Genomic DNA, 12,345 nt, shown 5'->3' with positions numbered 1-12,345 from the left:
AGGTCATGTTAGCACCAAATGAGATGGTTCTAATCAGGGGTGGAACAGCAAACGCAGATTAGTTTATAATTAATGCAAAACAAAGTGTCCATCAGGGATGCTCATTTAAGCCTCTTGGAAGATAACAGAACACAGTTTCAAACTCCTCTGTTTTCAGCACCTACTGAAGAAAGGAGTCCCTAACATGCACGGTGAGAAAGGTCAGAACTTAGGGCACAGCTGATAGTACCTTGCTGAGTTTAAAAGTTTCAAGTAATATGACTTAATAAGAGTGCATTTTATATTTCCAGGTCTTGTTCCTTCCCTGTGCACTTTTTTCCAGTCTGAGAAGGTCAGCCTGCTCACATGCAATGGCCTGCCAAAGCTCACAGATTTCAGAACTGCTATTCCGCTCCTCCAAACAACGGTTCAGGACAGGATAGTTTACTGGGTAATCCCAGACTATACTTTCACTTACACAGCTGCATTCCTAGGGCAACTCCACCAGAGATGGATTTTCATCGGAGTAAAACAGAGCAGAGTCTGGTTTTCTAGAAAGCAAGGGAAGCTAGTAGCTTCCCTTCTGCACAGGAGGTGTTTCAGCTGGGGAACAATTTTCCTTGAGAAACACAAGGGTAAACCTACAAGACAGGGAATGCCAGGAACAGGAGAAGTGACACCAGACTGAAGCCCGAGAGCTTAAGAATCCAAGGGATGAGCTGTCCAGGCATTTATTTCAAGCAGACTGAAAAGATGCAGCTCGAAATTGCTATTTATACTATTCTTGCTGGGGCCAAATACACTTTTCAGCTACACAGCCTAGTAAAAAAGTTAGTTATCTGTTAACTTTGGATTGTACAAAATGGAGCATACAATATGAATGTTCTCCCATTCTGCTTTCGTGAACTCCAAGTGTTTTTAGAGTAAGAATATTTTTTGCACTTACCTGCGAACAGTTTTGTAGTTTGCATAGATCCCATCTGAATGATGTGTAGTGCTCTCTGAACACAATATTAACATAAGGTTACAAGAAGCTTCATGAATTTCTAACAACCGTATTTGAGATTTGCTGGGCAAAATTATGTAAAGATTAGTCTAAACTACATTTCAGAGCTGGACTCCTGAGAGAGTGACTGACAGGGCAATTAGGAACAGTATTTCTAAAAAAATTCAGCTGAAAGAACACAAACCTTCACATCTGCAAAATACTACTCCAAATCTTTTTCACATCAGCAGTTTAGTCATTTTACCCTACTGGTTGACGCACTGGGGGCACAATACATCATTGCTCTTAGTCCAGCTCCAAAGGAAATGGTCACAAAACATATCACAGTGTTTTTTGGACACAATCTCAAAGTAGACTTACATAATCATTCCAAATAAATGCATAGGAGACAAAATTACCATTGATCCCTAAACCTGGAAGCACAACAGAATTGTACCTACTCCCTAGAATGTCTCTTTCTTGGCCTAAATTAACCCAAATCTGTCTTTTAAATATTGCACCATATCCTGTGTTTTCATGTAATAAATATTGATTAAAAACTCCCAGGTAAAATTTTAAATGTTCAGTTAATGAAGAAAAGGAATGCAGTTCTCTTGAGAACTGCAAAGATACATTGCCATTAATGGCAAGAAGAACATGGTGCAGAGCAGTAGGTAAATCATAATCTAGCAAATGCATACCCTTCGCCAATTTCAGTAATTGTTTTTTTGCTGTACCTGTACAACCTGGTGCAGAGAAAAGAATTGTTGTTACCTACAAAGGTAGACATGGAATTAGGCAATGAAAATAACAGCTATAAACCAGATAAACTAGGCACCAAGTGTTACTCTGTACAGATATGTTCCTATGTTCCTATGGGTCCACATAACTTGCCAGTGTAGAGACAGTCGTCCTCTCTGCAGAGGTACCTAGCTTACACATCTCAAACTAAGTGTAAGGGTATCGAAAATCTTCTATTATTCTATGGCCAAAAACTTAAAGCCTGCATGCAAACATTTTTCTTAATTGTCAAACTTTTAGTATTGGGGTTTTGTGGTCATGTTATTCACCTATTCCTTGTTAATCCAGTCTGTAGTTCAGCTTTTTGTAGTTCACCTGAGGTGCCAGAAGCTCCCACCAGGAAAATCATAAAAGGCTATGGTGTCACTTCTCTCATGTTAAGGACCTGCTCATGTAAATAAGGACATTTTTCTACACAAGCTGAATTCCTCTTGGAGTGTGTTTCACTAGCAGGCTCTTGTGTTTGAGAGAAATTTTTTCTGCTTTCTACTGTATTTAAATGTCAATCTATGTCTCTTGTACTTCAAGTGATGCCTATAGATGGCCAGAAATATCCTTCCTGTTCTCTTGTGATTGTTTTACTGCACACAAAGCAACCTGGCTGGGCGTTTTACTGTTTTATTCTTCTTTGTAGTTATAGCACATTTCATTTTCCTATCACATGGAAAAAACAGCATGAAAATAGCCAGAGCTTCAAATAAGAAATTATTTGTATGTCAGCAATCACTTGTGTGCAATGGACCTCTGTACCCTGATGACAAATACTACTCTAGGCTCTAAGTGACCATTATCAATTTTAGAACTAGAGTAAAAGCATGCTAGGAGCAAAGCCATCACTAAATATTGAAGTAATATAGGACAGTATGCACTGTCCATTATTTACATGATAAAAGAACGTATCAGAAGCAATATGTGGAGTGTAATCTTTCCAAGCTCAGCTCAAAGACAGAATATACAAAGATGCTTCAGTAGTTTCAAAATTACTTTAAAAATGCTTCTTTCATGCTGAATTTATTAGGAACTCATAGGAAGGTACATCAACCAGTCTGCTGAGCATGCCATAGCTTATTAACCTTACTATCACTATGGTAAACACAACTTAATTCACATTGATTGAAAAAAAATACACCTGTATTTTATTAGGAGATTCAAAACTGAATGGAAAACAATTCTAAATATACTCCGGTTCTAGTTACTCCAGGCCACCTTTATGGGAAAAAACTTCTATCAACCACATAATTAAGAACAAAAACCTTGGGTTTTCTTAGAGTCATCAGCTCAGGAATTCACAAATAATTAAGGCACATGAATCTGAACACTAATGTCACTCCATCTTCCAGCATCTTTTATTACTGCACAGTCTTCATTTTTTAGATCATTTGGTTCTCCAGCATTCCAGTTTCTGTAAATTGCAGCCCCTCCATTGAGATACATGAACCAGCCTTCAGTCTGTTTATCAGATATCCCCATATAAGCCTGCTTTGAAGGTCTTATTAAGTCTATTAAATCTGTGTTCTCAGCCTCAGTCCTAAGAGATGCAAGTACACTTCCAGCTTTTGCCCAAAGGGGTTTTCCATTGCCAAAATTATCTTCTTTTCCGGTTGAGACAAATATTTTTTTTCACCAATACTCTTGATGTTCTTTAAAATCAAATCTAGAAACAAAAGTGAACACAATTGTATTATACCAGAAACCGATCATGCTACAGTTATTTATCCATAACCCAACTGTGCTTCAGAAGTAGCTAATACCAGCTATAAACAGACTATTTGTTCAAGCAGTAGGCAGAATCCAATAGAAGTCAAACAAAATAGACACCTGGAAATATCAAGCCCACACTTGAAGAAAACTGTAATTTCACAAGAAATTAGATTACAAGTCTTGTTCTAATGTTTTTCATTTCCAGTTCATACAGTATTACAGCTGTTCCCCTGCCCTCTCTGAGTCCCTTGGTGCTTGATGCTATTCTTCCCCTCCTGGGCTGTGCTGTTCCCCTGCCCTCTCTGAGTCCCTTGTTGCTTGATGCCATTCTTCCCCTCCTGGGCTGCATACCAACCTAGGCTGAGTCAGGAATGAATTGTGAAAGCAGTGAACCCAAGTGTCCAAGGTGCCTCCTTGGCATCCTTGGCTCCTGCTTTGTCTTATGATGAACCTGAGCCCTGAGGCACCCCCTCGATGTACCTGGCTCTCACTTGAAACAACAGTAACAGTCAATCACCTCCTGACAACTCAGTACATCTGTACCTGGGTTGGAGCCTGAAGGAGGATGATGCACTTTGGTAACTAGTGTAATGCACCAGAACATTACATCATCCGAAGTGAGCCAAAATGGAAAAGTATCTGACAAAAGTCGGTTATCTCAGACCCTATAGATAGCGACTCTGAGCTCTCCTGTGGCCAGCATCTCCCCTGAGTTGGGATGCCTCTCAGGACCTAAGACAGTCTCTAAGGACTGTCTGGCAGTGAAGTTAACCAAAGGCCAGGGAGAAGTTCTCCTTTTCAAGTCGCAATTATCACCCATTGAGTAATGTCGATGCACTGTGAGTATTACTCTAAACTTGAGAAGGAAGGGGGAACTTCTAATTATAGGCTAGTGTCCTCTATTTACCTCTCTACAGAGGAAGAAGAGAGAACTTTTAATTATACACTAGCCTCCCTGCTTACATATTTCACTGTATCCAGGTATTTCCGCAGTGATTGTTTGTCTGCATGTTTTGTTTATAAATACATATTTGGGACAGTAATTTAGTGTGAATATTGTCATTCTCAAATCTGTAATTAAGTCATTGTTTTAATCATAACATAATCTACTGAATCACCTTATTAATCTTTAAACTGGTTAATGATTGAGTGCTGATGAAATTTAACCTTTGATTTACCTCACACCACTAATAAATCTTAAATTGTTGCTGAATCGTAACTGTGTGAGATATCTCATCTGCAACAATCTGAAGGAATTCACACTCAAATTGCAAGCATGACAAAATAGCTTGCCAGGTTTCAATGCAAATATCACAGATAATTAAAATCATACGACGGAACTGAGCTGCCATTAGGAGATCTGTACCCATCGGCTTTATCACAGAAACCAAAGCTGAGGGACTGTAATGAAATTCAGGGTTTAAACCGACAGAGCAGAAACAGCTTCAGCGAGCCTGGGAAACTGAGTATTTCTCCAGAAAATATAAATCACCTTAGGAGAAGTAGGAATATTTAGCTCACATGCTCCACAGGCTTTAATGAAAAGCCAATGAAAAATGAAACTCTTGTTCATTTAGCAGATAAAACTGCTAGCAGCAATTCTTTTGAAACACAGTTGCTGTCTTTAATGGGTAAGTTATTTTATCTTATTGTCTTTAACAAGTTTCTAGGATTAGTGTGAAGGGAGCCTACCACCTTATAACAATGATACAAAAACTGGGACATATGCATAGTTAAATTTTCCACTGATGTTGTGGGAATGGTGTCAGCATAACTCTCTTGCACTATGCTTCTGTGCCAGGTAAAACCTCCACAGTGGTTTCAGACAGCCTTCTAGGGTGCTGATCCATGAGCACAGGAGGACAAAAGAGAGATAGCTGCAGAGATTACTGCAACCAGCTGTTCAGCCTCTCCACGCTCTTCAATTTCTTGCCCCAATTTCAGGTTAATTTTCAGGCTTTACACACAACTATAGCTTCAAAGCTGTGCTTTCTCTAGGGAAGACACCCCCTTGGAAGGATGGCCAGCAGCTGGTCTGGAGCTATATGACTTTATTCTGCTGATGCTTGTGATGTTGTAAATTGCAGCCTGTATCATTTCCTCCCAAGTTAATTTAAGAACAATGATGGACCTCGTGCTTTTCCTAATGTGTCATTTGTACCAGGGCTAACAGTGCACTGATGAGACATTCTCTGAAAGTTTTCACACAGTATCTCTTGATAAATTACTTGCAACCAGGCCCAGGCAGACAGCATCCCAATCCATGTCTACCTATAGGACATTATCTAGAACTGAGGCAGTAAGACAAATGTAAAGCAATGCTTAAAGAGCACAAGCACCCAGAGAACAGTAGCTGACCCTGCAGTCCATGTAATGAAGTCTCTGCCCTGTATGTTGGCAAAGTGACCTTTAAAGTTTGGCAGACCTGTTCAGGAAGGATGCATTCACTGAGGCAGCATTTAATTAATGACCACCTCCCATAAGCAACACAAAATAAATTTGTAATATTTGTTTCAGCCTACTGTTTTCAGTCTCTTCTCCATCACAAGCATGGCCATCTTTTTACCAGGCCAAAAAAAAAACTAATCAATGATTGGACCTTACCTTTTCTGTGTCTATTTAGTTCAGCCTCCAAAACCTGTATGTTTGTTTCCAAAGCAGTTACTTGTCTCTGCAGGTCATCGGTTGCCTAAGTCATCTTCTATTCAGAGGGAAAAGCCCAGTTCTCAAAAGCAAACATGTAAACATTTTAAAATAAATTAAAGTTGAAGTAAAAATCAAATGCACAGGCAAAGAATGAAAGAAAAGATACTGTTTACAATATGAGATAGAGGGTTTGTTGTTTCACGCAGCAACAACAATAAACTAGTGGCTTATTCCAGACACTTTTTTCCCTCAGTTCTGTTGGTCAGCTCATCTCCTATGTAACAGACTGTTTATCTTTCTGCTCCTCAGACTTACAGAAATCACAGGTTTCCTCAAATATTATAAGAATACCGGACATTAACACAAATATTTTTTTAAAAATATACTAAAAGGTTGAAAACCAGATTATAGGAACGTGATTTCTTTTTCTTCCACATTCTCCCTTTTCTCCTTTCTCTCCTTGTAGTCCTAAATCTCATCTTATTCCTGGACGTCTCACTTTTCCAGGGAAACCTTGTAGACCTCTCATTCCTTCTTGTAGACTTTGATTTAAAATAAGATTTTTTAAGTATTTTCTAAGTCTTTCTCACTATGTTTTCTTAGTGCTTAGAGAGTGTACCAAACATTGTTTTCTTTTTTTTTTTTTTTTTTTTTTTTAACCTCAGGAAAATAAAAACACCTCAGGAAAATAAAAACATCTCAGGAAAATTGAATTGATCCTGTAGAAAACTTCACTTGCTAGGAAATGCATCACTTGGATGAAAAATTCTTTACTACACCTACTTATGGCACTGAAAATTCACTGAAATAATGCTGTCTTACGTTATTGCAGAGGTACACATGCTCTAAAACCAGAAAGCTGATATACTTCTGCTGTAATCTAATCACACATCACAGTATATGATCTGGAAAATGAGCTAAATCATAAGATTAAGGATACCTCTGAAGCAGTTTGTTGAAACAGACAGTGCTGGCTTTACTTATTTCAACCATGAAATTGCCAATGGTATGTGGACCAGAAAATGTCTATACAGAATATCAATATATGCCACTGAAATTTTATGTCATAGTTTATATCAAGTGGTATCAATAATGATGGGAATTTGCGTGGAGGTTGAGAAGCAATTGTCTAAATACAAGATGTGTGATATACATGATAACACAGACATGATACCATAAGAAAATATATGATTCCATATGTACTTCCTAAGTGTTTGGACAGAAACTATGATTTGGCAACTTGAGAAAGCAGGTGACTTGGTTCTACCACATGATAGAAAAAAGTTACCTGACAAAAAAAAAAGCATGAAAAAAGTTACCTGACAAATCATGCCTTCGGAGAATTCTGTTCTTGGGACTTAGTGAGGATGAAGCAATCAAGTTATAACTATCAGGTTAGTATCCAACTCTACCAAGCATGATTTCTGGTTTTAAGAGCTGGCCCCTGGAAATAAAAAAAAAAGCTATAATGATTTAGTAGGCTAACACAGGAAACTCTGTAAGAGATTCAGAGTACAAATGGTACAACAGATTAAAATCTCATTACATCTCTGTTTTATGAGCTGCTGTGAAAATGTATTGTGTTTTTTTATTTATTAAAAGCCGAGTATCTAGAGTAACATTATAAACAGAGAAAGCATTTTCAGCTTCCTGAAATTGTGCAGAGCCTACAAAAGGTTAATGGGGCAGAAGGAGAGAAGTAAAAAGACAAAATGAAATAACGAAGGAGGCATGAAACAAGACTAAAGGGATGATAAGGTGTGTCACCTCTACAATACTGTTAAATGGTCATAGCTTTGCACCTGGTTCTCCCCTTGCACCTTTGGGACCACCCCTTCCATCTCCGCCTGGTAAGCCATTGACTGCAAGAGCACTGCACTGAATTATGGGCAGGAATCAATTTTCTCTTCAGGTTTATCTGCGTTAACTGAACTTGTTACCATTAACACTGAAAGACAAAAGAAGAGTCATTACTAAGTCCACAGATCTGGTGCAAATCAAGCAGAGTAATTTCATAAATTTCTCCATTTACATAATTTTAAGGCGTTGCCTAGGAAAGAGTTGCCTGCATTGCCTAGGAAGTACACTCGTGTCTTCAGGCAAAAAAAAAAAAAAAAAAAAGGAGCAAGGGATTGTGTCTGAACCATTTAAACTAGCTTCTGCTTGTATCTTTGTGTATAGAAACCAGAAAAGGAACAACCAAGCTTATAAGAATCTGAAAATTTCAAGGTGTAATGTAAACAACTAATATAGCAACAGTCATCCGTCTCACTGTGCTGCAAGTCCATTTCAATGTTTTGTTCATTGTATGTCTAAATTTAAAACATTTCTCTTCATGCAAAATGAGTCATACAGTATTCCAGTTTGGGATGAATCCTGAACTCTCCAGATACTGTATTTCTGCTGGGACTCATTTCCACAGCTGTCAGGATTGCTGTATGTCTAAGCTTAGAGTCATTAAGCTGTTTCCCTTGATAACATCTCCACTACTAGCAAACACCCATAAAATTAAAGGACAAAAAGCTTAAGTGCATTTAAGTAGTAATAATCTGATTGCCTCCCAATTTCTCCTTTCTGACCTTGTATATAAATAAGATGCATTTCTTCCTCAGCATTACACCTCAGAGCTGAAGTCCTCTTGGATCCCAGATCTGCAACAGTTTGCTGCCCTCTCTGAGCAGAACAACAGCAGTAACTTCATAAGGTAAAGCACTGAATGGTGTTCTGACAAGCTGCACCACAGTAATTGTCCTTAAGGACGGTCAAATTTGAGGCAATCATGTTCCATGTATTCTGTGTTTATGTGAAAAAGAAACAAATGAAACTACCACACACATGAGCTGACAAACTTTTATACCAAATAAGCCACATACTAAAGTCAATTTGCCTTATTTTCTCCCAGTTCTACCAGTCAAAATGAAAAACAAGCCTAAGAAAGCATCATTTGGTTGACAGATCAGGGTATGGAGAGAAAATAAAATCCAGCGTGAATTTTGCTAGTCACCTCAATTATTTCTCTGTATTCTAAGCTTCAGAAAAATTACCCACAGAGAGCAGCTTCCCCTGTCATGTTTCATCTGATAAAGTACAATATAAAATATAATCACTAGCATATTACCATGAGAACATTATCATTAGGACAAAAAGCAGAATTTAAGAAGCACCACTTTTCTGTACACCTCTTTGTGCTTCCTGCATTAGGCTCTCATCAAAATCTGGGGCAATGGCATACACCAAAATAAAAGACGGAAAGGTATTTATTTAGCTTACTAGTATAATAAAACTTGAATCATGGTTTACATTTCTTATGCAGCTTCATGGACTCAACAGTCCATGAAGTTCTTAACAGCCCTCTAAAGTTTTCCTTCTGCTGGATTTTTATACTATGTTAATTATCCAGTACCACAGTACCAAGGAAGCTGACATTGCTGCTGTCTCCCATGAAAGCAGCAAGACAAAGACCAAAATAATGGCCCAATAAAAGAAAACTTGAAAACAAAATGTCAAGTTCTCAGAGAAGTCCTGTCCTTACAGAGATTCAACTTTACACAAACCTTTGTTGGTTTTGTCTGCCAGAAGCCAAGATCCGCTTACCCCCAAAGATTTCCAAGTTGACCATCCCAATACTTTATTCTAGGAGAGCCAAAGTGCCTGTTTACCTTTGGCAAATTGGTGGTGGGTTTTCCAAGCAATGAAATCACTTCCCAGAGAGACTAATGATAATTTGCACCATCAATGGTTTAGATAAAAAAGCAAAATATTCCAAATTTCTCACAAAAGTGGAGTAAATCTTAGGGAACTGAAATAGAAAAAAACAGGTTTTGCAATCCATATTTATATTTGCATAAGATGGAGAATCCCACTAAGTGGGGATCACACTAAGTGTGGATGTAATGACAGTCCTCAGGTCCCAAAGCTTACATAGTTGCAGACTTTCTCATCAGAGATCAGAATTATGCCTTGAAAGATGCCATGAAACTTATATTTAGGAGGTAGCTAGTTCTGGAGGTCCTATTTAAAGACGTAAGTCTCAGGTATTCTTTTGTTCCTCCATAAAAAGTGCTTTAGGACACGATTCACCCAATGCCGGTAACAGCAGGGAAAGGACCCGGGAAGAAGCAGCAGGGAGTCCTTGTTCCAGACCTAGTCTGGAGGTGACAGCTCCGAGCCTGAAACCTGAGAGCCTGACAGCACAGCACAGCCCTATTGAAGTCAAATACTAGGGAAACTGCTCCTCAAAAGCAGATATTACATTTATACAGAGAATACTCGGGGACATAACGCTATTAAACTGACAGATTACATCCTACTAACAGACCTCCTCATCAGCTTGATGTGCTCCAGTAGGGCAGCCTACAAAAGTCCTTTCTAACCAGCATGTCTGAGCCTACAAGGGTTTCATCGTCTCAGTATGGTCAAATACTTATCACAGCAAAAGAGATCTTTACTTACCAATTACCTTTTCTTGATCAGTACACAGTGAAACTCTTATCACACCACTGGCTTCCCTGACAGCCAGCACAACAGACCGTAGCAGAGAAGAAATGGAACAGAAACTTGCTGGATTTTTACTATGAGTACAAGACTATCCAGAGGAAAAAAAAAAAATCCCCTACATTTCTACTAAAAGCTGTAATTTTATGCTTTATTTTGGGAAGAGGTTGCTTACTGGCTTATCTCTGTCTTGCACAATTCTAATGATTGCCTACCTCAGTCTTACCACCTCTATTTACCGGTACTGCATACAGCATTCTGGGATTGAGCCCTTTGCTCTTTGCCTAGCCTTGGACAGACATTGGCTGTGTTACAGTACAAATGAAAAAACAAAAAAATCAGGACAACTGCAAACACTGACAGTTTTGACTGAAAGGTTTTTCCCCTTTATTTAGTCAATGGATTCATTTTTGAATAACCTAGGAAAGGGAAGGATATCTGGGGCTTGTTTGACTGCAGTGACTGCCCTTCCTGCAGTATACTCTGCATTATCCCTGGAAAAAACTTGACCAACTCAAACATACCCATTTATGTTTAAAAATGGGTTGCAGGATTTGGATAAACAACATTGGGTGAAGGAATATACCTTCAAACTTTTGAGTAAATCGTTTACTACTTGCCTTACTATAATGCTAGTGATATAGTCAGTGATTAGAATAAACTTCTCAATAGAGCTTGCACTGTCCAGCTGGCTATGGAACCATTGTGTGGACATGAAAAGTACAGTAGCAAGAATAGTATGTGGGATATCGCCCGGGATAGCTCTGCAAATTCATAACATAAAATATAATGCTGAGGAAGAGATGTCTTGGGTAATTCTGTTTGCAGAAAATTTCCTTAGCCAGAGGAAGGTGTGTTAGACATCTCCATCTGCAAAAACCAATTCAAACTCTCCATCCCTGCAGCAGTGTCAAGAGTGATTTTATTCCCAAGATCCCATTTCTGGGGCTGTTCTCTGATGTGGTGGCATCAGATAGAGATATTGTAGGCTGTCAGGCTGCCCTTGTTTCTTTCCAGTTCAGGAGCTAGAATAAATTCAGTCCCAGTAAAAGTAAAATTAAAACATCAGCTCAGAGCAGTGCTGTTTGTCATCCATGATTTGACAACAACATTGTAGTGTCAACATCATTAAACAGACAATTGTAATTAGAGATTTATTTTTTTAAACAGGAAGTTGAAATTTCCACACTGACCTTTGCTATTTTGGCCCAGTACCAACTGTAGTATCTATATGCTGTCAATACATGGCATCCAGCGCTCATCTGGTAACCTTGTACCCCACAAAAATGTCTGATTCATTGAATGTCTGCTGAACTTCCCTGAAGGTTCCTTGCCTGCAACAGCAGAAGTATGAACCAGACACGATTCTAAGCAATTTCCCCCTAGTTCTCACCAGGTCAGGACACCATCTTCGTAAAACATAGTTTATCACACAGTAGAAACTTTACTAAGCTGTGGTAAAACCAGTATGTTTACGTGTTATCCAAACCTCAAGGACTATTGTAAATTCCTGCATTAAGTGACAAAAAAAAAAAAAATCATAAGGGCAGGTGGCTTAGTATTCACAAATGACTAAAAGTCTTTCTTCACTGGATTTGTAACTTCATTTTCTATGGTCTTGTTTCTATGCAGCCTTCCCTTCCTCCAGAATTATTTGGTTCTCCTGATTCCCAGTTTGAGCACCAAGTTCCTCCCTATTTAGATCCTTGAATGTACCTTCTTTCTGCATATAATTTATT

The 12,345-nt window shown here is 38.6% G+C and overlaps 1 protein-coding gene across 1 annotated transcript; it reads right to left on the bottom strand.

The window, feature by feature from the left end:
• Nucleotides 1-3,038: 3,038 nt before the first annotated feature.
• Nucleotides 3,039-12,122, bottom strand: SFTPD (surfactant protein D). Its single transcript, XM_010077476.1, is given in 8 exon segments — nt 3,039-3,085; nt 3,088-3,385; nt 3,388-3,419; nt 6,071-6,155; nt 6,528-6,646; nt 7,915-7,998; nt 8,001-8,060; nt 12,083-12,122. Coding segments are annotated over 8 exon segments (765 nt in total).
• Nucleotides 12,123-12,345: the final 223 nt, after the last annotated feature.

The sequence above is a fragment of the Pterocles gutturalis genome, unplaced genomic scaffold (assembly GCF_000699245.1).
Source record: "Pterocles gutturalis isolate BGI_N339 unplaced genomic scaffold, ASM69924v1 scaffold1056, whole genome shotgun sequence".
Taxonomy (NCBI): domain Eukaryota; kingdom Metazoa; phylum Chordata; class Aves; order Pterocliformes; family Pteroclidae; genus Pterocles; species Pterocles gutturalis.
This window is presented reverse-complemented; position numbering and strand designations above follow the sequence as displayed.